Raw genomic sequence first — 26,189 nt, 5'->3', positions numbered from 1 at the left:
GGACTGGAGGGCGGAAACCACCTGACCCACACCCAATCCGCCTCCATTGATAAAATCACGGCCAATGTCTCAGAGAATGCAGAAATACCTTCTTACCACATTGAAGTGCCTGCTTAGATTGCATGATCAAACCTGTAATGGGGCTTGAACCCATGACCTTCTGACACAGAGACAAGAGTACTACCAACTGTGTCAAGCTGGCACTTGTAGATAGATACATAGAATTTTCAGCAGAGAAACAGGTCATTCAGCCCAACTGGTCTGTTTAGGCTCCATACAAGCCTCCTCCCACCCTACTTCATCTAACTCCATGAACATATCCTTCTATTCCTTTCTCACTTAACTGCCTCTATGCTATTCACCTCAACTATTCCCTGTGGTAGCGAGTTCTACATTCTAACCACTCTCTGAGTAAAGAAGTTTCTCCTGAATTCCCTATTGGATTAACTGGCGACTATCTTATATTGATGGCCTCTCGATAAAGCCAGGCAATCTTTTAAACGATAGGTGGATCAGTTTATGTAGCTCAATGGTCATTTAGGCCCAGAATTCACTGAACAATACGAAGCCTGATAACCCATTAACCTATGGCAAACCAGCCAATCAAGCACCTCTCAGTCAATTGGCTGACACACTGCTGAGGAGAGATTTCAACAGCAGCTAAACTGCAAGTGTGCCAGATACCCAGTAATGTAAAACAGAGTTGCTAGAAAGTTGAAAATGTTTTCAGAGAGCAGGGAATGTTATCCACATAAAGAGTAAGTGGAGCACGAAGAATTATCAATATGGTGTTCAAAATCTGAAGAAGGGCTACACGGTGGCATAGTGGTTAGCACTGTTGCCTCACAGCGACAGGGACCCGGGTTCGAATCTGGCCTCGGGTGACTGTCTGTGTGGAGTTTGCACATTCTCCCCGTGTTTGCGTGGGTTTTCTCCGGGTGCTCCGGTTTCCTCCCACAGTCCAAAGATGTGCGGGTTAGGTTGATTGGCCATGATAAATTGACCCTTAGTGTTAGGGGGATTAAATACATGGGATTACGGGGATAGGGTGGGATATGTGTTGGTGTAGGGGTTACGGGGATCGGGTGGGATATGTGTCGGTGCAGGCTCGATGGGCCGAAATGGCCTCTATCTGCACTGTGGGGTTTCTGTGATTCTGCGATAGTTGGATAATAACAGTGGATTTTTTGTCCTGAAGGTCTCATTTCATTTCCAGTTTCAGACACTGCCAGGCCAATACTGCCCACATGGGTCAGAAGATAATATTATTAGCTTTACATTGCAGGCCATGCATGCGTTCAAAGTCTAAATCAGTGGGACATAACTAGAAGAATCATTAACAATTAATAAACATCATAACAGTAATTGAACAATGATAAATGTCATTAATAAATTTTAGACCACTTAGTGACAAATACATTTTACCGACCTTCATTGACATGCAAACAGGGGACTGGTCACATTTCCACCTCTGTCCCACTTTGCAAGCCACAATTAGCCCAAGGGTCCCTGAAATTAACCCAATCTGGTGCAATTCAGGTCAGTTTGGCTTCAGAATTCAGTTCCGCACTAACCTCCAATACTGAGTATACAAAGCATCCTAGCGTTCTCAATGACTTTTGTCCTTTGAGGTAATGATGAAGCTGGCATGTTGTGAATTTCATTTCCTCTTTGTCACTTATATTATTTGTTCATACTTTCTGCCACTCGACAGCTACATTTCTGATGCTGGTAATACCAAGTAAAGCTAGACAAAGACCTTGAACCCCAAAATAATTTGTTTCAATTCACTGAGTAAAACAACCAATTTCTAATCTTGTTATATTTTCCATTTTGGTTTGGAGATGATGATTACAATTATTTTCACTTCATTGGTATCTCCATTTATATCAAATATTCCCTGTAACAATAGCCAGGAGTAAATATGCCTCTTGCTCTTCCCTATAGCCTTTCCCACTGGACTATGTCTTCTGCCAAGTCTGTAAGCCTTTGATCTATATGATAATGTCCACTGTTTTAAAGAGATTGGGAGTATGAGCCAAGACTACATTAAATCTAGTAAACAGATTACAGCAAAATGGACATTGTTAACCCTTTTGGTACACACCTTTGCAATGAGAAAGCATAAGAAAAGTACAGTTTCTGGATCATAGGGAACAAGGCTAGCTTCAAGGAACCATTATGAGGCCACTCAGGGAATATATGGTTCTATCAAAACCCAAACCCAAAACTTGTGAACATCATTTATATCTGAAGGAATTCTTCGAGGCTGGATTTATGCTACATCTGCAGCAATTCCCCTCTTTGTCTAAAGGCAATGATTCTTCCATGAGCACCAGTAGCCCTTTGATTCCTCACCCAAGTGGCAATTTTCACGTGAGCCTGGACAGTGTGTGTGAGCATGCTGTTCAGTCATGAGGAGCATTGTAGCCAAGCCCGATTCCACTCCTCATCCAACATCACTAATTAGCAGATTTCTCCCCTCCATAGTCCAAAGCCAATGATGGGTTCCCTGGGTTAGTCCAATCTTAGGTTCCCTACGTTAGTCCAATCTTGGTTCCCTGGGTTAGTCCAATCTTTGGTTGCCCAGGTTGGTGCAATATTAGGCTCCCCAGGTTAGTGCAATCTTAGGTTCACTAGGTTACTCCAATCTTGGATTCCCTATTGTGGTGTATGTAACCTGTTCCACCTTAAGAGAACTTAAGCCTGTTCCACCTTAAGAGATGTACTACTTTCTCTGGCTGCTGTATACGTAATACCGGTGGTGACCACCGGTATATAAGCACTGTGTAGTAAGATGTATTGCAGATCGTCCTGACCTCCAACCAGTAAAGACCCGTTGAACTTTAAGCTTGTAGCCTGTGTGTTATTAATTACAACTAGAACACACAGACTTTACAGTGGTGACGAGTCAGATTCTTACCCTGCAGCAGTTATACCCACGGCGGCTTCGTCCACTGAACGGACGTCGAAGAGAGGTTTCCACCCTCATCACCCTGCTGGAAGACACGTCGCGCGGCAGACATCGAGAAACCAGAGTGCAGAAGACACCCTGAACTCGAAGCCTTCATCAGCGGCTGTCAGCTATCTTCTTTCTACCTCGGTAGTGGGTAAGCCGGGCAGCGACGCGACCAGAAAATCGGCCACGTTGGCTGTACAGACGGGGAGGGAAGACGGAGGAATAAGGGCGGTGAGATCGATCGCGACCGGAGATAAGGGCCGGGCCGCATTCGGGCCGAAAGGCGCAGCGCGGGGACATCGATCACGGCTGGTGATAAGGGCCGGGCCGCATTCGGGCTAAAAAGGCGCAGCGTCTGGGGGCAACTGAAGGCGCGAGAGCCGCGGTGAAGCGGAGACAGCGTCGGGGGAAGGGTGAAGACCGCCAAGCGCGGGAAAACCGCCATTTTGTAGGCGGAGGACGAAGAAAAGAGCGCAGAAGCCGCCATCTTGGATAAAAATAAAAATAAATTAAATTGCAACGATGCCTAAACATGGGAACATTAATACCTTTGATAGCGACATCGAAGATTGGGCTATGTATGTAGAACGCATACAAAATTATTGTAAAGCAAATAAAATCCCAGATGCAGAGAAAGCACTAACATTATTAAACTTAATGGGTGCGAAGACATACGGGCAATTGAAACACCTTGTATCACCAGATGTTCGAGGAGATTGTTACTGTCCTGAAAAATCACCTAAACCCCACGCCGCTGATGCTAGCGGAATGATTTAAATTTTACAGCAGAAGGCAGCTGAAGGATGAAAGCAATGTTGAATATTTAATGGAATTGCGTAAGCTAGCAAAGTACTGTCAATTCGGAACGAGATTGACAGAGGCGCTACGAGATAAATTTGTGTGTGGGTTATTAAAAGAAGATACACAAAAGCGATTGCTCGAGGAGAATGAGCTGACGCTTGAGAAAGCGGTCACTATGGCAGCAGCACACGAAGCCGCAGCGAGAGGCACGGCAGTAATGCAGCTACGGTCACCGGAACTCAGTACAAATAAATTGGGTTTGAGTACTGTAAAATGTTATCGTTGCGGAAAGACAACGCACGATCAGAACCAGTGTTGGTTTAAAAACCAAGAATGCAGAACGTGTGGCAGGCTTGGCCAAATAGCTAAAGTATGCCGGTCAGGAAAGAAGACCAGCAACAAAAAGTCACCGCAAGGAAAATACATAAAGGTACACAAGGTGACAAAGAACAGTTCGACCGAACAGAAGTCAGATTCAGACGCTAGCAGTAATGAACTGGGTAGCTTAAGAGTACACAACGTTGGTAAGGATGCAGATCTCCAGACAATTTGGGTCACTCTTCAGATAGCAGGAGCCCAAGTAAAGATGGAATTGGACACTGGATCGGCATTGACGGTCATGAATAAGAAAGATTACAAAAGGTTATTCCAACATATTCCCCTACGGGATACGGAGATTATATTGAAAACCTACACGGGGCAAAGAGTGTACCCCGTCGGAAAGATAGAGGTAAAAGTGGTCCACAAGGGCGAAGAAAGCCAAGTAATGGACTTATATGTGCTACCTGAAGGAGGTCCACCACTACTGGGACGGGAGTGGATTAGGAAAATGAATATGGACTGGCACTCCTTGAAGGCACTAACGGTAGATTCCGGGGAAACAGATGTCAAACCTAAACGATTGTCCAGAATATTGGATGATGCTAAAGAGGTGTTCCAGCAGGGACTGGGAACACTGAGAGGAATTACGGCAAACATCAAGATTGATGAACATGCACAACCAAAATTTTTCAAGCCAGACCGGTACCCTATGCAATACGACCTACTGTAGAAGCGGAACTGGAAGCGCTAGAACGTTCAGGTGTACTGTCTAAGGTAGATTGGAGTGAGTGGGCTACGCCCATTGTTCCCGTTATGAAACGTCCTTCGAGCAACAAGCCAGGAGAACCAGGGAAGGTTCGCATCTGTGGAGATTTCAAAATCACCGTTAATCCGGTGCTTCACCCGGTGCAGTATCCGCTTCCGCGGATTGAGGATATTTTTGCTTCGTTGTCTGGAGGGAAACACTTCACCAAGATAGACCTGGCGCAGGCGTACTTGCAGATGGAGGTTGAAGAAGAGTCACGCCAATACCTCACGATCAACACGCATCGAGGTTTGTACCGGTACAATAGATTGGTTTTTGGAGTGGCATCGGCTCCAGCAATTTGGCAGAGGGCCATGGAGCAGGTATTACAGGGAATTCCAGGCACACAATGTTACCTGGACAATATTCTGATTACAGGTGATGGTGATGAAGAACACCTCGCAAACTTGGAACTGGTGCTCAACAGACTGAAAGAGTATGGACTTAGAGTTAATCGGCAAAAATGCGAGTTCTTCCAGAAGCGGATCTCGTACTGTGGTCATGTCATTGACCGGGAGGGGCTTCATAAGTCTCCTGACAAGATAGAGGCAGTTGTAAAGGCTCCCGCTCCGGATAATGTCTCTCAATTGAGGTCATTTCTAGGATTGATTAACTATTACCATAAATTTCTACCAAATCTATCCACGGTACTGCACCCGCTAAACGCTCTTTTACAGAAGGGGGTACCATGGGAATGGAGCGAAAACTGTAAGAAGGCATTTCGCAAAAGCAAAGAATTGATCACCTCAGAGGAAGTGTTGGCTCACTTCAACCCGACACTGCCTATTCGGTTGGCTTGTGATGCTTCTCCATATGGTATTGGGGCAGTACTCTCACACAAGTTGCCAAATGGCACGGAAAGGCCAGTCGCGTTTGCATCCAGATCATTGACCTCCGCTGAGCGCAACTATGCACAGATCGATAGGGAGGCTCTCAGCCTTGTATGGGGAGTGAAGAAGTTTAATCATTACCTGCAGGGCCAAAAATTCACACTTCTGACAGACCATCAGCCGTCGGTATCCATTTTTAACCCTAAGAAGGGTGTTTCAGTGATGACAGCACAGCGTCTCCAGAGATGGTCCCTTTTCCTAGGGGCACATCAATATCAAATAGAATTCAAAGGTACAAAGCAACATGGCAATGCTGATGGGCTGTCGCGCCTGCCACTACCTGAAGAAGAAGAAACGACGAAAGTTGACCCTGTTGAGTTATTTCATTCGACCATCATCGAGTGTTTACCAGTCACCAATGCAAGTATTGAAAGGGAAACCAGGAACGACCCGACACTGTCCAGAGTCTACGAGGTGACAGTGAAAGGATGGCCAACACGTGGTGATCCTTTGTTACCGGCATTCTCGGCAAGGCGAGACCAGCTGTCCGTCTGCCATGGTACTTTGATGTACAGGACAAGAGTGATTATTCCTCCCAAGTTAAGGGAAGGAGTTCTAAAAGAACTGCATGAAGGTCATCTGGGGGGAGTTAAGATGAAAAGTCTTGCTAGGGCTTATGTATGGTGGCCGGGTATTGACCAACAGATAGAGGAGTTGACGAAAAGCTGCGCTGGATGCCAAAAAGTGCAAAATGCACCTCCGATCGCACCACTACACCCATGGGAATGGCCTTCAGCCCCATGGCAACGCGTACATATTGACTTTGCTGGTCCATTCATGGACTCCATGTTCCTAATTGCGGTGGACGCACATTCCAAATGGCCAGAAGTGATCAAGATGAATACCACTACTTCAGAAAAGACAATTGCGGTGTTAAGAACAATATTCGCAAGGAACGGATTGCCAGAACAGATCTGTTCGGACAACGGACCACAGTTTGTATCGGAAGAATTCCAAAAATCCTTAAAGAAGAATGGGGTGAAACATTATACCTCTGCCCCATATCACCCGGCGACAAACGGGTTGGCCGAGAGATTTGTCCAAACATTCAAAAAGGCAATAAAGGCCATGAACGACGATCAGATTCCGCTACAGCACAAGGTGGACAATTTCCTAATGGCGTATCGAAACGCCGCTCATGCAGTGACTAACCAAAGTCCTGCCATGATGTTTTATAACAGGAGGTTGTGGTCCAGTTTGGACTTGTTAAAACCAAATGTGCGGAGGGAAGTGGAAAACAAACAGTTCCGGCATATTAATAACAAGTCCACGCGAAGTTTCGAAGTAGGACAACCAGTGTTGGCAAGGGGCTATGGAAACGAAAAATGGCAGCCCGGAACAATTCGGGCCAGACAAGGACCTCTGATGTACACAGTAGATATTGGTAACAATGTGATAAGGCGTCATGCGGATCAATTGGTAGAATTAAGAGCAAGAGTCGAACCCATGGTTGCGACAGAGACAACTGTGGAAGACGTTAATGAACCTGAAGCATCTACCTCGGCAGGGACTGTACCTGATGATGACGTCCAATACATAGGGAACCAACAAGCAGAGTCACCTCAGCAACAAGAATCAGAGACCACTGAAAGGCGTTATCCAGACCGAATCAGAAGGCCTCCTGAGAGACTGAACCTTTGAACTGTTTGGCCTAGAAATTCAGTCGCGTTTGCGCCCACTTATGGGCTATAGAGTGGTTTGCGCCGGAAGTTTTTTCGCGCCCGAAATTCAGTTGGTCCGTAACATCGACGTTAGCCGGTAGCGCTGTGCTGGCACCGATGACGTCATCGGTGTGCGCAGCGCCCCGGTTCCAATGCAATTCCGGTCCGACCGCCAAATTCAGTTGCGGTCGCCTCTCCCGTGGCGGCCGCAAACAGCGTTTGCAAAACGGTGCCTTGCAGCTCCGAGAGGCCGGCGCATAAAGGTGGAGGGGCGGCCGGCCGCTTTCCCGGCGGCCGCCTGGCCGCGCCTCCCTCCCCGGACTCCTGCACCACCCCCCCGCGGCATTGGTGTGTCACTCCCGCGAGCCCGGCACTTCTCCGTGGTGCCGGGCTCATTTGCCGGGGGAATCCAGCGGCGATCTCACGGCTGCAGGCAGCTCCTCCTTAAGAGAAGGAGGAGGCCTGCAGTACCCCAGCCTGCCGCACTGCATTGGGTGCCGCAGTGGCAGCTGGACGCCTGAAACTGACATTCTTCGTCCCAAACGAGGCGGCCAAACCCTCCAATAGCGCCCGCCTCCGTGTTGGGGCGGCGCAACTGAATTTCAGGCGGGCGCTACGGGAATCCGGCCGAGCGCTAAATTTCGGGCGCTAAAGACCTGGCGGGGCTATACCTAATTTCTAGGCCTTTATACCTGAAGTTATATATGTATATATGTTATGATGTTATGTTAAATGGGGATATGACTATTAAGCTAAAAAGGGAGGATTGTGGTGTATGTAATCTGTTCCACCTTAAGAGAACTTAAGCCTGTTCCACCTTAAGAGATGTACTACTTTCTCTGGCTGCTGTATACGTAATACCGGTGGTGACCACCGGTATATAAGCACTGTGTAGTAAGATGTATTGCAGATCGTCCTGACCTCCAACCAGTAAAGACCTGTTGAACTTTAAGCTTGTAGCCTGTGTGTTATTAATTACAACTAGAACACACAGACTTTACACCTATGTTAGTCCAATCTTTTCTCAGCTGGATTGTACAGGAGCACACAAAAGGCATTAATGTTCTACATTGCCAACAAGAACCTAGTTGACATTTAACAGGGGGTATGAGAGTCCTGTCTGAGGTGTCTATGCTACTTACAGAACTAACTACTTTTTTTTAAGATTATGTTCCATCAGTAAAAAATGTAGGCCTAGAAATTGGGGAAAGCTGGAAACCTGCCGGTAACATTGGCGACCAAGGATAATGGCCAACAGCCGAGAGAGCGCAGACAGTACCGGCATTTTGGTACTGCCTGCTCATTATCATCAGCGTGGTGGTGATTTGTTAGTGCAACACGCTCTTTGCAGCACTGAAGGTCGCCTTGGTCTCTCGCTCGCAGTGTAGGGAAGTGGGGAAGAAAGGAGCGACCCAAACTGTTGCTGTACGTGCTCCAACAATATTAGCTGCTACACGATGTTTATCGATTTTTTTGTTTGTTTATGACACGAATGCAGATAAAAGAGATCTTATCACAGATCATTTTCAATCGTTGCAATGGAGTTCACCCATTGATTTACTGACCCACAAACACTGTAGGCCTCCCGGAAAGCTGCCAGAAATTGCAACCCCAGCCCCTGCCACTGATGAGCAAAAAATGAAAGTTTAAAAGAAGAACCTTGGCAAAGGAGGCGTTTAAGTTCCAGCATCCATCCTCATAAGCCCTGCCAGACTCCTCATGGCTATTAACGCCGCTGAAAGACCTTCTAGTGGCAGCAAATACTGGCGTGATTTAGCACAGGCAGCAATGCGAGCGGAGAACTCCAAAATGGATGAGCTGGCGTCAATGCAGCATTGCACGCCGATTGGCGTCACCCTCCACTTCATTAAAATACTCATGCCGATATCAGTTAATGGCAGCATAGATAACCTGCCGAAAATGGCGGCTGCCACGGTACCCGCCACCAGCTGGCGGAAGTGCGCCAGCCACCATTTTTTCGCCATTACATGCCGCTAGCAGGTGGTGCAAACCACCCAAATTTCTAGGCCAAAATGTCTGGAGTGTGAGATGTGGAGTGTATGTCTGATGCATGCTGAAATACTGTCTGTTAAAATAGCGCACAGGGGAATGCCACACAAAAATGTTAAGCACTTGTACTCTAATGTTGACAACATTCTAATATAAACAGAAAATACTAGAAATGCAGCATCTAAAAAAGCAAGACAAATGACATTTAGAACGTGGCCATCCTTCTGCTTAGATTTCAGATTTTCACCAAAGGCAGTTGTCTTTTTACCTGTGCACTGTATGTGTTGCTAAATGTTTCTGTCACGTCACTTACAATCACCATGTGCAAACCAAACTGCCGATGTGAACAAACTTTTTGTACATTGAACCTGTCCGTCGATTGTCACCAGATGTGACTGCGATGAACCAGCAACATGAGTAAATCAAACACACCCTGACAAGTCACTAATTGGGAAGTAAAAACAAATAAAGTGGTGGGGCAAACACACTCCTGTGCGTGTGTCCATGTGTTTTAGGTTGAATGCTCACATTTAAACCATGTGTTTGTCCACTGGGATAGTGTTGCAGCTCGGTTTTGACTGCCTTCCTGCTGGCTGCCCTGCTGGCATTTCCTAGGGCAGCTTCAGGATGTCACAGACAGGAAAGGACCTACCCCATTCCAATGGTCAGGCTGACATTTTAAACAATTTCAAGGCCTGAACTGTCCAAATCGGATTAGTAACATGATATTTTCCGCTGGGTGACAAGCCGAGAGGAGGGAAACATCACCGTAGGCTGGTAATGACAACTAATCGCTATTTGTGTGCTTTATCTGCATTCAAAGCACAAACAACAAACATTCCCTGAGCAACTGCTTACACCTCCAAAAGACACAGAGATTTAAAACCTGGGCAGTTCACAGCTGAAAGGAGGTTATTTGTTGATTTGTAATATACAGCAATGGAAAAACTATTTACTTAAGCCTTGAGATTCTGTTCTCATTAGAACCGAAGACTAATGATGCCACACAACAGTTCGTAGGGTCTGGCGTACGGGGTGATGGGTAATACACAGCATGGGTGCCATTAACTAAGGAAGCTGCAGATAAACAAAAGCATTAATAATCAGCTAAAATAATTAAAATTTAGGAAGATATAATCATGCCTTCTCTGCCATAAAGCAAGACACAAATTGTGAATGTGATTGGGGAACAGGACAATGTATATAGGGAACAGGGATGGAAAACTGAATAAGCTGTGAAGTGGAACTGAAAACTGGACTATAGCATGTAGGGACCCAAGGAATTGTCCAAACTGTATAAAGGGACACAGAATAAATGCAATTTAAGGACCTCAAAACTGGAACAGTTAGCTAACAGATTTAGTTGTTTGGATACAGTACCTTGTAGATAAAAGACAGACGTTGGCATTGTAGAACTTGACTAAGATTCTGGGAAGTAAACTGCCACAGAACTATTTATATTAAAGAGGACATAATGTAGGTCATATCTACGATAACAAATAATCAGGGGAAAAAACTTTGAATATTGTTCCTTCATCTAATTAATAACAGATTATCTGGTCATTCAACCCATTGGCATTTGTGGGATCTTACTGTGTGTAATGGCTGCTGTATTTGCCTATATGACAACAGTGATTACACTTTCAAAAACATGTGAAGTGCTTCTCAATGTCCTGAGAGATGTTATAAGGTGATTTATAAATGCAAATGCTTTCCTCCTTATTGGGATTACAGGGCTGAATGGGCGGCAATAACTGTGGAAAGTGAGTGAGTCAGTTTAGATAGATGATAGGAACAAACACTTGATGAGTCTTTGAAAAAAAAATGTGGATATATATATCCACCAACATGAAACATAATTCAAAATGAAAGTGGAGCATTCTGACCTTGTATATATAACAATGAGATAAGTGACACCCACTTTTAGCTGCAGGCCTTTTGGAAGAGTGGTGCTTGCCGGAAGCTTTTTAATATGCCAGGACACAAAGCCACCTTGCTGCTCCTCTTCAGCTTGTAATTGTGGGCCGAGTTTGGAGAGCTGGCCATTGTGCTTCTTAATAGCGGCTCGCAGTTCATCAATCAAGTTGTCCAACTAAAGGGGTTAAAATACAAGAGGCTGTTAGCAAGGGATAATTATTGAAGTCACACCTATTACACTTTTTGGATGCTATTTCTGTTGAGAAAGTTTTACACAACTTGAATCTGGCAATCTTTTGACAGCGATGCACCTCCCAAGGTTTGACATGTGTCGTAGGGTGTATTATATAGCTGTTGCCCCTGGATTGACTTCTTTTGACTTCATCTCTCACCGATTAGAGTCTACATCAGTCACAAAAATAATCTATGTCTTCATATTTCACTGACTGCTATGTGCAATGTAAGTTGTCCATCTGGATTTTTGTGAAGTGTCATAAGCAGGAAGGAGAAAATATAACAGAGACCAATAGTTTGCTGTTGTTTGGAGTTATTTACAAAACCTAATCTCAGAATGGCCATTGTTGTGTACTTTGGTGAATTAAATGCCCGGGTCCTGAAATTACACTGTGGGATATGTGACTACAAATGCTTAATGTGTTCGTCTGAAATTCTTTGCTCCACCATTTTAGAGGAGATGTTAACCCAATTAAAATAAAATGTCTAGAGTAATATTCGCTATTTATTAATTCTGCAGCTGTCACAAACTTGTATATAGAAGCATCTGAATAAGCCCAAAAACATGTTGGTATATCCAGGTGCAATGTACCATAATCGCCTTTATTTAATTAAAATAAAAGAGAACCCCAAATAATGCATTTATATATCGCCTTTCATGACCTCAGGACGTCCCAAAGTGCTTTACAGCCAATTTTGTGGTCACTGTTGTAATGTGGGAAACGTGGCAGCCAATTTCCGCACAACAAGATCCCACAAATAGCAATGTGATAATGACCAGACACTGTAATCTGTTTTAGTGATGTTGGTTGAGGGTTACAGATTGTTTGAGAGGCAAAGCAGTGCTAAGATGGACTGAGTGTTATTGTACTATAGTATAAAACAGTTTTTGCAAAGTAGTATAAAAGTCCAATATAAGGATAGTTTTTGCAAAATGCGAAACGGCTGTTCAACTTTGCAGTTGTGTTTTCAGCCATTCCTTCACAGGGTGAACAATAGCAGTGTGCTGTCAAAAGCTGCATTAACATATCATTTGTATGTGACAGAGCTACAAATCAACGTATGAGATAAATTATTCTTCAGCTACAGTTACAACAATAAAGGCCCCGATTTTAACTCTCCCTACCTGCTGGAAACTTCACGAGGAAGCTTTGGGCCTCCATTGCCCTGGGCTCCCCCAGTTGCATCCAAAGCCCCTCCGGCTCCGCCCCTCTCAACTGACTGCCAGCGACCGTTCTCGTGGGTCCCCGGCTACTGCCTCCTGCCGCCGAGTTCGGGACTCTGGGAAAATTTATGGAAGTGGGGCCCAGGCGGGCCTCCTAATCCCCAGACTCCCCACCCGCTGCGGGCTTGTGCAAACTGTACCTGCCCCGCCCCCGCCCCCGCCCCTTTACAATCAGGGCCATGAAATCAGGACGTGTGTCTCACCACCCATCTGCTTGAGCTGCAGATCAAACCCTCAAAAATCTAATTTGTGGGGGGGGGGGATTGGGTGGCCTAATAGGTTAGACACTGGACTTTTACCTCTGCAACCTTGGGTCAAATCCAGCCCACACTGGCTGCAAGGGTCCAATGTGAAATGAGCTTGGGCAGTTTGATCCAGTTCCTAGTGGGCTTTGGCCTACAGCCCAGCACTGTCCCTAATTTCATACAAATCTCACTCAGGACTGCGTGGTGTGAGAAATGTGGGGAGAGAAAAAAAATCACATTGGTGCAGTACGGGTGTTCTTCGGAGGTTGGGACTGAAGCATTTTATTATGACAGAGAAGAGGGAGCTTTACTTTGTACCTGGCTGACTTGAGTACTGTGTGCATGAAATGGGATGAGTTCTAGTTTCTCGCACTAGCACTTTGATGAAGACAAAAAAAATCAAACCTGTCCTATAGATAGACTTAACGCATCCCATCCTCCACAAACAGTCCAGTGACGTATGCGCTTAGGTTCTACTAAGTGATGTATAAATTGTCCCAAAAAAAGCCTAGAGATTCCTGTTGCTGATATCCCTCAAAGAAAAGCTTTCCTCTGTTAGCTATTTTAGTAAGGGGATTAATCCATTTAAAGTAAATAGATTAAACCCTGCACTGATAATGGAGAGAGGAATATCACTCAAACATATTAAACGTTTGCCCACTAAGATGAAAACAGGCTGAGAATTTTTCTTATTAGAAAAGGTGATAGGCTTTCCTTAAATACTCTGAGGATTGTGACAAAGCAGGACCCTGAATAGCATATGGATTTAAGTCTGACTTTTTGAATGGATCTTTTAAACCTATAGGTTTGGGAATGGCAGTTATTGGAAAAAAATCATGTTACTTTCACACTGTGAAGTAACAGAAACGATTTCTGTATTAAATGGGATTATAGTCTCTGCAAAATCATAAAAATGTTGGAAATCAATTTTTTTCCACTCACTGGGTCACAGTGGGCTAATGGTGTTACTATATATGGCTTGTTCCACATTCCTCTATTTACAAAACATTAAATATGTATTTTAAATGAAGCATACAATGCAACTGTTTTAAGTGGAATAACTGATGGTGCTCTGCCTGATATGACTTTTAAACATAGAAGTGCTGATCATTAATTTACACCTCCAAACATTTATCACACTTGTGCCAGATTCCCTTATTTTTATGTATGATGTGGAGATGCCGGTGTTGGACTGGGGTGGACAAATGTAGAAAGTCACACAACACCAGGTTATAGTCCAACAGCTTTATTTGAAATCACAAGCTTTCGGAGCGCTGCTTCACCTGACGAAGGAGCAGCGCTCCGAAAGCTTGTGATTTCAAATAAAGCTGTTGGACTATAACCTGGTGTTGTGTGACTTCCTATTTTTATGTAGGCATTAACATGTTAATTTTACATAGTGCACTTATATTACATTCCTGTGTGCATGCAGGCACTCCACAAATCAGAAGTTCCACCTTTTAGTTTAAACCCTTTTCCTCCTCATGAGGTAATTGGCCCTCACATGGGAATGGAAATCATATCATATGAGCCTCCATGAAGTATTTTTTTTATTCAATCAAGGGATGTGGATGTCACTGGCAAGGCCAGTATTTATTGCCCATCCCTAATTGCCCTCGAGAAGGTGGTAAGTTGCTTTCTTGACAACTGAGTGGCATGATATGACTTTTAAACATAGAAGTGCTGATCATTAATTTACACCTCCAACATTGTCAGAGGACAGTTAAGAGTCAACAACATTGCTGTGGGTCTGGAGTCACATATAGGCCACACTGGCAGATTTCCTTCCCTAAAAGACATTAGTGAGCATGATGGGTTTTTACGACAATCCAGTAGTTTCATGGTCACCAAGTATTGATACTAGCTTTGTTATTCCAGATTTATTTAACTAACTGAATGTAAATTCCCCAGGTGTTGTGGTGGGATTTAAACACTTGTCTCCAGATCATTAGTCCAGGCCTCTAGATTATTAGCCCAGTAACATTACCACTAAGCTACCGTTCCCACAAATTCACCATGATTTGTGAACTGCTTAATACAAGAAAGGATTTTTTGTTAAGTGTTTCTTAAATCACTCTGATTGGAGGCCGGGAGTGTGGAGATATATTCCTTCATGTGTTTGAATTTATCTTTTATTTCTTTTCATTTATAAATTTTAAATCAAAATACATAAAGCATTCCGCCCCTGACATTGCGATGCGGGATATCAGTGTACAAACCCAATATGTTCTCACAGTGTAGCCCCATTAAATGGCTCAACACCTCTGCTAAAATAGTGGGGAGCGTAATTTCAGATACATTTGTGTCTAAGCACTTGTGTCTATTATCCCACAGCGCAATTTCACGGGCTCTACTTTATATTACTAATGATTGTGAAATATGCTATTCAAAATTAATTTCTCCAAGACCATAAAAATGCTGAAATTGCCTGCTCCCTCCTTTTTTTATTTTTCATTTTATGACTTCATTTAAACTATTTGCAGTCCAAACATTTCACTTACATTTTGTTTTAAAGACCCATGAGATTTAATTTTGACAAACAGCAATATTTTAAATGCACACTGTTAATTTCTGATTGGGTTGGTGTGCAACTTGCAAATAAAACCAAAATTAAACAAAAAAAAATATCCTCCCCTGTCTTTTTAAGAGTATCTTCAATATGTTGTAAAAAAAAATGTAAACTCACAATTGCTGTGCTACAATGTAATAATAAAGAATATGGACATGAGAATTATGAAAACCTGCTATTAATTATTGAAGAAAGGAGGTGGAAGGTGGATTATTTCCTCCTTTACTTGTACGTTGTAAAGTGCAGCTAGTAGTTTAGGCTACATAGCCATAAACTACAATATCAAGAATTCTCTTTCCAGCCAAAGCTTCCCCCCTCCTCCACAACCTAAAGCAATCTGAATAGAGTAAAAGAAAACAAAACTTGGCCTTTCGTGACCCCACATAACTAGGCCTGTTCATATTTCAATCTGTTTGTGTGCAAAGGCAGCCAAGCCAGCCACATGAAAACCCCGAGCTCAGACCCAGCCACCTTCCTCCGACTGCCTTGCAACTATCCTCTCGTTAGACACAAGTCCAGCCTAATAACTTTCACGGTTTCTTGTGCCATAAGATCAGATTCTCTTTCGAGCAACAAGGCTACATTTTTCCAGCTAGCACTTTTTTATTTGCCCCTCTTTACTTTGTTTAATCGAAGAACAACAAAAAAATTCTCTCACATCTTCACTTATTTTGTACAGTTCTCCTGTAGTCATAGAGAGGAGGCCTTTGTGTGTAACCTTCCGTGTGCATCCATTCAAGGCATGATATATCTAAAAGGAAGTAAAGCAGATTTTAAAATGTGTTATTTCTCCGATGGCTCTGCACCTAATCTGGCTTCCCTCTATTCTGATTTTCTTTTTAAATGCCTAACGTGATTGAACATTCTTTGTCAAACTGAACTGATTCTGCTGAAACGGGCTTGGAGAAAATTCATTAGCAGTTTAGTTAAAAACTTCAAAGTGCCTCTTAATAAATATTGCTTCTGCAGCAATTATGTTCAAATAAAATCAATGGAGGTTGACACCGAATAAGCTTACAAGTGATTATATGTACAGAGGTTGACTCTGTTAACAGTTTAATTGTTCAGTCTGCTTCGTGAGGATTTCTGTGATGATGGGCATGTTGCTGTTTTCATTTTTAATGCCTTTCAACAATAAAAAAAATGACATTTTGAATTTCTGGTAATATACAGACTTGTAAAAATACATATTAAGGAAACTATTTGCACAGTCGAGGTGACGCTTGCAACTTCAACATTTCACTGCGTGCAAAACTGTACATTGTAGACTGGAGGGCTGAAGAAAGATACGCTAACAAAAGCTGAAAAATCTGAACAGCTCCTAAACTGCCGTCCTTTTGCCTTCGTTTTTGTGATCTACATTAAATAGGTAAAAAGGAACTCTTCACACAGCAGGTTTCTGCTTGAAAGTAAATTTTCCGATAAGGCTATTTTTTTTTAATTAATACTGCATGCAGGTCCGTGCAGCTGTGAAAATTACCCGGAGTCAATTCTATTCATTTAAAAGCCAAACTGCTTTTATGCTATGCCAAACCATAATAGTATTTTGTGCTCAATGGACGGTGCCCTGATACAGTTTATGTGGCTTGAACTCATTCATCGCCGTGAGCACGAAATTCAACAGATTCGCCTCTAGACACACAGTTTGGCGGAGGAATTCATTTCCTTTCTGTTTTGTAATATGAATGTAATTGTTTGAAGAAGAAAAATAACTTCATATCATGTATACATTTACATTAACTGTCGCAATCTGGTGAAAGACTGATTATGCTAGCATTCATATCTACCCACATGAAACTCCAATGCTCTGTTGTCGTACAAAAGACTGGGACAAATTACTTATTTATATATACAGAACTCACTCATAATGGCCAGCTGCAGGTATTTTTGGAAAGTGCATTTTAATAAGCTTCTATTCAGGGTGTACAAATGGGGAAGAAACAGTTTACACTATAGAGTTAAACGCATAGGGCTTCCCATTCTACCAGCGAAATCAATCATTTGTCCAGACTGTGGGAGTCAGATTTAGTTAGTGAAAAGAGCCCCATATATAAACAAGTCAATAACTCATTGTGTGCCATTGTTTGTCTGAAGCAGTGTGCTTACAAAAAGCTGCCCCACTCCTCTTAGAATGAGTGTCACTGTATTCAGACACTGGGAGAGGTTTCTTTGTTTCTATCGGGTACTGGCTGGCGTTTATGTATGGGAAAGAGAAGTGACCGATTAGAGTCCCCCCCCCCCCACCAAAAAAAAGAAACCTTGCCACCTCGTACACTGCGCTTAAGCATTCTTTATTTACATTGAACTTATTCTGTTAAATGTGAACAAGTGATTTTAGATGTGCCATTACACCTACTTACCTCTTTAACACTACCATGCCTTTCTGAGATTCAAATCTACACTCTTGCATCAAAATAGTCAGGCATGGTTCATTGTAACTGCAAGGGATTCTTTTAAAAAAAGCACTAGGACTGTTACAGTTAACATACTTGATTGAAATACCACCTAACAGGCACTGATGTTACAAACTTTGCAATGTGATGACAAAAATACGAAAGGCTAATGGAGAAGTTTGACAGCGTGTTCTCAATGGTCCCCGGCTGAATCGATTACCTTTTAAAATGTAAATGCACAATGACTGCTGGATTGTTGGCAAGCCTCAGTATACAGTGTGCATCCCACTGCAGCAACAAGCAGAATTATCTTTTATTTTCTCGCTTGTGATTTTCACTGATGCTTAAGCGAGCCTCCACGTTAATCTTAGGACCGCTAATCATCTACTACAGACTGCAGAGTAATTCTCTCAAACTGCTGAGGGAACACTAATAACAGAATGGCCTATGCTGGATGGGTGGCTTTTTAATGTTAAATGTTTCATACTTTACAACAAAAAGCAGGGTGTAGAAATTATTAATTTTACAGAACTATGCAATCGTGTTGAATTAGGGCAAATTCTTTATTAAGCTCAAGATAGTTACCAAACTCGATTTTCTTTCTTGGAGTAATGATTTCTCTCCTCCTATATTAGGTGAGCCTAATTCTGAACCTTGGTACCACGCCTCCAGCCTCAACCAGGATGGTATGATAGGCCGATAGGAGAAAAGCTTTGAGGAAAGGGGGGGGTGGACCAAAACTGGTGTGCCAGTTTTTCCTCCCCTCCTGAGGCAGACTATTTTGCTGCCGTATAGTTCGCCAACAAGCCCGTAGGCCAAGAGCAGGCAAAAACTCACTGCAATGGCAGTGGATGGGTTCAAATGGAGACAAGGCCAGGGATTGAGTTCAGAGCCTCCCAAAGCTGTACAGCTAAAACTATTTTTATTTTGCTTCATATTAATATCTTTATTGCTATTTCTATTTAAAGTAATTGGTAGAAGGACTAGAGGGGAGTTGAGGAGAACTTTTTTCATCCAGAGGGTGGTGGGGGTCTGGAACTCACGGCCTGAAAGGGTGGTAGAGGTAGAAACCCTCATCACATTTAAAAAGTACTTGAATATGCAATTGACGTGCCGTAACCTACAGGGCTACGGCCCAAGAGCTGGAAAGTGAGGTTAGGCTGGATAGCATTTTTTCGGCCTGCCTAGACAAAATGGGTCAAATGGCCTCCTTCTGTGCCATAAATTTCTATGATTCTATGTTTCTTTGATTCTTCTATATTGATGCACATTCTATTCATCACGGTCACCAGCTAAGAAACAAAGTTTGACTTGTTTTATGGAAAGTAAAGGAAAAATACATTGTAGATTTTCATGTACCTTAATGGAGCCCTGGAGGTACATTTAAATGGAGGATGTGTTGGTAAATAGCTTAAGGAGAAATTCATAAAATAATTAAGCTGCAACATAATAGATTTCTAATTTAAAGACACATATGAATGCAACTGTGCACAATCCATAGTCAGGAGGTTTCTGTTCCTAAAGTATACAGTGATACTTCTGAATTAAACCCAACTCCTTTCCTTCCTGTCTTATCTGTCGGTCTAGCTTTTTTTTCTGTGCAGTACAAAGTCTGACCTAGCTTGTGAAGCTCAGAGTTGGCAGCTGTGATTGCAGTGCAGATTTCACACAGTGTAATTACTGCAGTGACACTAGGACTGAGAGGTAGAGAGAAAAAAGACCCTACAGGTTATTAGTACTAAACACTGGGAGAAATCAACGAGAGTCAATGCGTAATTTTGGGGACTATCAAGCCTCATCAGGAACAGCAGGGAGGAAAGTGCTGTACTTCATCATCTCACTCTCCTACTTTTGTTGAAAATTACAGTAATTAAAAAAGAGCTAAGTACTTCTCAGGCAAGGGGTCTTTTTCTTTATCCATCACCTTCTAGTTCACTGCTGATTTTGCCTGACCTTTTCTGGTGAAGTCTATCAGAGTCACCACAGATCTTTGTTGAGTGCTTCTCTAAAAGCTAATTACTATCCACTGGATGATACAGTATTGATCAGAAAAGGTAGCACGGCAAATGAGAGGACCAACACCCAGGCATTGGCAATCGAAAGGTAATTCCAGCCCCATAGAAACCAGCCCTTCTATTCCACTTATTAGAAGCAGCTGTGATGTTTTCAAATCGCTAGGCAGCACTGGATTGATTCTTTTGACTAAAACCTTTCTTCGATGATGGGTACAATCAGTGGCCTAGGACATCAAAGGCCTTGATCCTAATGCTGTACCCTGAGTCTCTCTGTTTTCTGTTGGCAAACAGCCATAATGTTAGGAGCAATGCAACACTTTAATTTTACATTGGGTCATTGTCGCATCACTTCAACAATGCACTGGATTTTCGGTATATATATACACACATACATATATATAAATATATATATATATATACACACACACTCACTTTTACACTGCTTCAAAATCATACCCTAAAATAAAATGTGATCAAATATATTCTTGATTTTCTCTTTGTTATAAGCCCAATTCAAAAACCCTTTTTTCTGAGCACATAGTTGTTGATAGGATAAATCCTTCTTGAATGTGAACAGCCATAATCCCCTGCCTCAGAAATGTCACTAAGATCATATAGCTACATTTACATATTTCAATGGTGCTCTATACAGCACTAATTTCATTTCTCTATCTATTAAGCATGTGCTCACTGAATCTAAAATACTAGCCTAGAAACAGACAAATGCTTAATGTCCATGTAAGACATTCCCTTGTCCACTGTTCTAACAGAGGCATTAATTTGTCTAAAACATGCAGGTAATGTCTGTATTAAAATATCGCACAAAGGAATGTTGTATGAAATGTTAAGCATTCGTCTGTTAATATCGGCAAGTTATTTCTGGGCTACAAAGTTTGCACACAGGAGATTTTGAAAAAAAAAATTCTTTGCAGCTGAAAAAGCGAGAAAGTTGCATGGGTAAGCATTTGTAAAGTGTCCACTGATGTCGAGAATGGCACCTATACGACATTATTTTTTATTCCAATCCCCGCAAAGGCTTTATGCTCCATTCACCTGCACAGCCTAACCCTGTAGCCTGTACCCGGAGTGCAAAGTGCTCAGAAGAGGGAAAAAAATCTTCAGTACATAAAAGTGGCTCAATGGGAATTTAAAATCAGTTCCCCGCCACCGAAATAAAAGCATCAAAGCTGATTGAAGTCTCATATGGACACAGAGCACATGTTGAAAAATAATTTTAAAAATTACTAATGGTCGTGGACAAAGCCAAGCTCCAGCAGAACACCAGGTGTAATTTTAGTCTGCCAGTGCATATTTTGATGAACTCTGCTTTATAATAGCAATTCTCCCTTTAAATTCTGACTGCTAGCAGCGTGAAAACCTGCACCCCTTCATCAGCCTCTTATGCTTGGTGTGATTTCAGTTCACAGCCTCTCTATTGACACCATGGCAGGTGTTCACTGAACAACTTTATTTCTCTCTACCAGAATACAGACTGCACTGAAGTGTAATCTCCCTGCTGCCTGCTTGTGTTTTATTTTATAAGAATCTACACAACACGAAAGAGAGAGGGGGGGTGGTTATAGAGAGTCTCAATAGAATGGGCAAACACGTGTTTTGTCCTGGGGACTTGTCAGAGGTTCTCAGATTTCTATTACTGTATTCCTGGCTTTCATTTGAAACCCTCCAAAAACTTACTGGAATTAATCAACCATTCTCGGCAACCCAAAGAGCTGATAACTTCAAAAAGAACGCGACCCAGGTTGTAGTTTATGGAGTTTTACTCTTTTGATGTTATAAATATGTAAGCTTTTGTTTCAAAGGCCTCAATAAATGTCTATTTTAATTTGTACCAAGATTTTCTTTTAATGACAAATAATAAATATTTAATTTGAGACTATATTTTGACATAAGTAAGAAAAAGTTACATTAAACAAAATTCTACAAGTTCCAGAAGACTATTGTGGAACTAGGATGATTACTCCTTTGATTTCTATTCCTCTGCAGCCAGCTTCCTGCCACAGTGCTTGGACCTAATTTGTTCGGAAGCTTTCATGCTAGCATAATTTTTTAATTCCAGGCTTTTTTTTGCTATCAATCTCTCTTAGTCATTTATTTTCCATCTATTTTTCCTTTTATACATCACTTCAAAAAAATATTGGACCCACTTAGCAGAAGTTGGTAAATGTAGGCTGCACCTGCCCTTGAACTGTATGAAGAGGTTTCCTTTCACACCAACGCTAAGTAGTTGCGTTATAAGGTGAAGGCTCCCGGTTAAGCAACACCCCGATTTTAAAATTCTCATCCTTGTTTTCAAATCCTTCCACGGCCTCACCCCTCCCTATCTCTGTAATCTCCTCCAGCCCCACAACCCCTCGCGATATCTGCACTCCTCTAATATGCCCTCTTGAGCATCCCTGATTTTAATTGCTCATTGGCGGCCATGCCTTCAGCTGCCTAGGCCCTAAGCTCTAGAATTCCCTACCTAAACTTCTCCGCCTCGCTGCCGCTCTTTCCTCCTTTAAGACGCTCCTTCAAACCTACCTCTGACCAAGCTTTTGGTCACCTGCCCTAATTTCTCCTTATGTGGCTCGGTGTTAAGTTTTTTGTCTTATAACACCCCTGTGAAGCGCCTTAGGGCGTTTTACTACATTAAAGGTGCTATATAAGTACAAGTTGTTGTCATAAGGCACGACCTGATTCCAGGACCAAATGAAGTGAGACTTCCTCCTCCAGGGAGGCTTATTCTCCTTCACTTCAAAATCAAGGCAGGCCTTCACTCCAGATTTATAGGATTATTTGTATCCAGTGTGAAGCAAAGGCAAGTGGACAGGAGACACTTGTCTCATTGTCACCTCCTTTTGCCTTTCACCACCATCACTTTTGTCATTTAATCACTCCTGCCATCCACCCTATCACAGACCTCGCCCTTTTTCCTGGCTCTGTACTTGCTTAAAACCTGTTCCTCTCTAACATCTTCCAGTTCTGATGAAAGGTCATCGACCTGAAACGTTAACTCTGTTTTTTCTCGCTCCACAGATACTGCCTGACCTGCTGAGTGTTTCCAGCATGTTCTGTTTTTATCTCCAGTGGACAGGTAACCTGGCCTCTGTTGTTTTGTACAGCTGTCGGGTATATGCAGCCTTAAGACTTCCTTACTAAATTGAGTCAGACTACTGCAGCCACACTAAATGAAGCGAGAAATCTTGTTCTGCAATTGGGCTTTTGATGTTTAAGAATAATCCTCATAACCATCAGGCAATATTAATGCTGAAAACACCAAGATAGCCAACATTTGCTATTAGCATAAAGAGGCCATCACTCATAGGAAAATAATTGGAAAGCTCATTTCCTGCCTGCCTGATACATTTAGTGTAAAAGTTATACAGATAGCAGTTACTTTGAAACACTATTAAGCACCGAGGGGTAGGATTTCAACATCGAAAATAAATACCATAAAGTTAACCTTTTTAATTGATTGCAAGGATGCAGTGGCTTTTTATATTTTCTATGAGCTTGGTATATCTAGTTCTGCATTGTGACGTTCAGAATGGGTCGTCAGAATGCAGGTCCTGATGTGAAATCTGGACGGAGATTAAATAGTTAAGTAAAGACATTTTCAGGTGGCACAATGTGCGAAGGAATGGTGGGATGTCAGTTTTCTAGCTTGGTTTCCTCCAAAGGTAAATTTGTGTCACCGGGGAAAGTGCTGATGAAAGAAGAGGTGTCTCCACACAGGGGCAGAAGTAGCAGCAGCAGGCGTGTCGCCTCCCCCCCCCCCCCCCCCGCTGCCCCGGTGCTCTTTCGAATATCCAGCTCAATAGCAGGCCTTTGCCAGAGGCCAGGCTGACTGTCCAACCTTCCGGTTGAAGAATGCTGCATGGCATAGGAGGTACACAGAAAGGATTATGGTTATTTGTGAAAAATAAAGCAAATAAAAAGAGATGAATTAAGTAAAAATAGTTACCTGTTGTACTGTAAATTCAGATGGTCGTATGGGTTATCAACTCAACAGTACTATTCTGAGCCATCAACATGGAACATTTGCAATATAAACAATGTGTTATAATCCATTTATTAGCAAATTAAGATCCCTTAACAGGAATAGAGATCCCATTCTGAAAAGCCCTGTTAACTCCAGATAAATACACACCTGATGTAAATATAATTGTCATTCAAGGACAAAATCTCCGTGTGCCCATTATGTAGAATCCTTGACCCAGGAGTGCAACATTTAAATGTGCAATCCTGATTCAAGCATAAACTGTTTGGGTTTTCATTGCTCAGCGTGCTGCTTGTCATTCCAGTCACCTTTCGTACACTAATATTTTTGTCGCAAAATATTAGATTTTGCATAATAAAGTGTTTTAATTTAGATTCAGTTGCAGCATGAGTGGTTAAACGGGCTGGGGTACCAATATTATAAATTGGTCACCTTCTACAAACAGTTTGCAGAATTCTTGATCCAAGCACAAAATATTTTGGCAATCTAATACAGTATTTATCAGAATTCAACGGTATAACCTAGACACTTGACTTTTTGCCTTGACAGAAGATAAAAAGAAAACTGAATGTTAGAAATCTGAACTAATAACAGAAAAAACTGGAGGTGCAGCCGGGTAGAAGAAGAACTTGTATCTTATACGGTGTCTTTCATATCCTCAAAACATCTCAAAGCACTTTACATGAATGTTGTTTTGTACGCAAACCTTGACAGCCATTTTGTGCACAGCAAAGTCCCACAAAGAGCAATGAATTGAATGACCAGTTAACCTGCATTTTGGTGCTGCTTGTTGGGACATGAATGTTGACCAGGACACCAGAAAAGCCATGGGATCTATTATGTCCACCTGAATGAGCAAAAAGGGCCTCAGTTCAATGTCTCATCCAAAAGGTGGCATCTCTGACAATGCAGCACTCCCTCAGTACTGGATTTTTTTTTACTCATTCATGGGATGTGGACATTGCCAACAAGGCCAGCGTTTATTGCCCATCCCTAATTGCCCTTGAAAAGGTGGTGGTGAGCCATTTTCTTGAATACATCTGAGTGGCTTGCTAGTTAGAGAGCAGTTAAGAGTCAACCACATTGCTGTGGGTCTGGAGTCACATAGAGGCCAGACCAGGTAAGGAGGGCAGATTTCCTTCCCTAAAGGACATTAGTGAACCTGATGGGTTCTTACGACAATCCGGTCGTTACATGGTCACCATTACTAATACTAGCTTTTTATTCAATTGAATTTAAATTCCCCAGCTGCTGTGATGAGATTTGAATTCATCGCTCTGGATCATTAGTCCAGGCCTCTGGATAACATAACCACTATGCTACTGTACCTGATTGAAGCATCAGCCTAGATTTATGTGCTTCAGGCATGCTTGAGCCCCTAATCATATGACTCAGAACTGACATTACTTTCAGTAAACCGAGGGGACACCAGGGTTGTTAGTATCTAAAACATGGGTTAATTTTTTGATGTAGGGTACAATACAAATTTAGATTAAAATTATATTGTCTATTACCCAAAAATGGTGGGAAAACATCTTAGTGAAGCAGGTTATAGGTACAGGATAAGTTGCAATGGATTCCTCTACATTTGTCCAAGGAGCAGAGGGGCAGTATGCATGCTTTTCAAGGTTTACTAGTCACAACTGAAGAGAGGCCTCAGAGATAGCCCAAGTGAACGGTCTAAACAACCTCAGGGTATATTCAGTAGACATGTTTGCCACAAGGTGCCCATAAGCCCTGATGTGCCTTCAACTCAAAGGCAAGGAATTTAAAGGATTCAACTAAGGCTTTTAATCACTAAGAACATAGCAGCATTACAGGTCTTCCCACATCGGGCGTCTGGTAGGAATGACTCATCCAGCTCCTGAGACCTTTATATGGCAAAAGACAGGGGCGTAGCCAATACACACAATAGGAACAAAAGGGGGCGGTTCACACAATACAAGCAGGTGAAACACACAGGTAAAACACATAGGCTGATGAAGGCATATATTTCATCACAAGCCCACAGGCTGAGCTTTCATAAGGTCAATGTTTATATCAGTGGATCTTCACAAATCATGACATTCTTGCAAATGACTCTCCAGACCTGCCTGAAGCACATTTTGAGGTAATTCAAAATGGAGTGAACTAACCGCATCCAA

At 42.5% G+C, this 26,189-nt stretch overlaps 1 protein-coding gene across 1 annotated transcript in view; it reads right to left on the bottom strand.

The window, feature by feature from the left end:
* LOC147107159 (doublecortin domain-containing protein 1-like) overlaps positions 1-26,189 on the bottom strand; it is a 731,408-nt gene that overhangs the window by 517,218 nt on the left and 188,001 nt on the right. Inside the window, exons 8-9 of the mRNA XM_086008298.1 lie at positions 16,296-16,388; positions 11,369-11,539 (exon numbers count right to left, since the gene is read on the bottom strand). Coding sequence (XP_085864424.1) covers positions 11,369-11,539; positions 16,296-16,388 — 264 coding nt within the window. The remainder of the gene's footprint in view (positions 1-11,368; positions 11,540-16,295; positions 16,389-26,189) is intronic.

Source organism: Somniosus microcephalus, chromosome 15 (genome assembly GCF_052327205.1).
Source record: "Somniosus microcephalus isolate GS21.2 chromosome 15, FLI_Smic_1.0, whole genome shotgun sequence".
Taxonomy (NCBI): Eukaryota; Metazoa; Chordata; class Chondrichthyes; order Squaliformes; family Somniosidae; genus Somniosus; species Somniosus microcephalus.
This window is presented reverse-complemented; position numbering and strand designations above follow the sequence as displayed.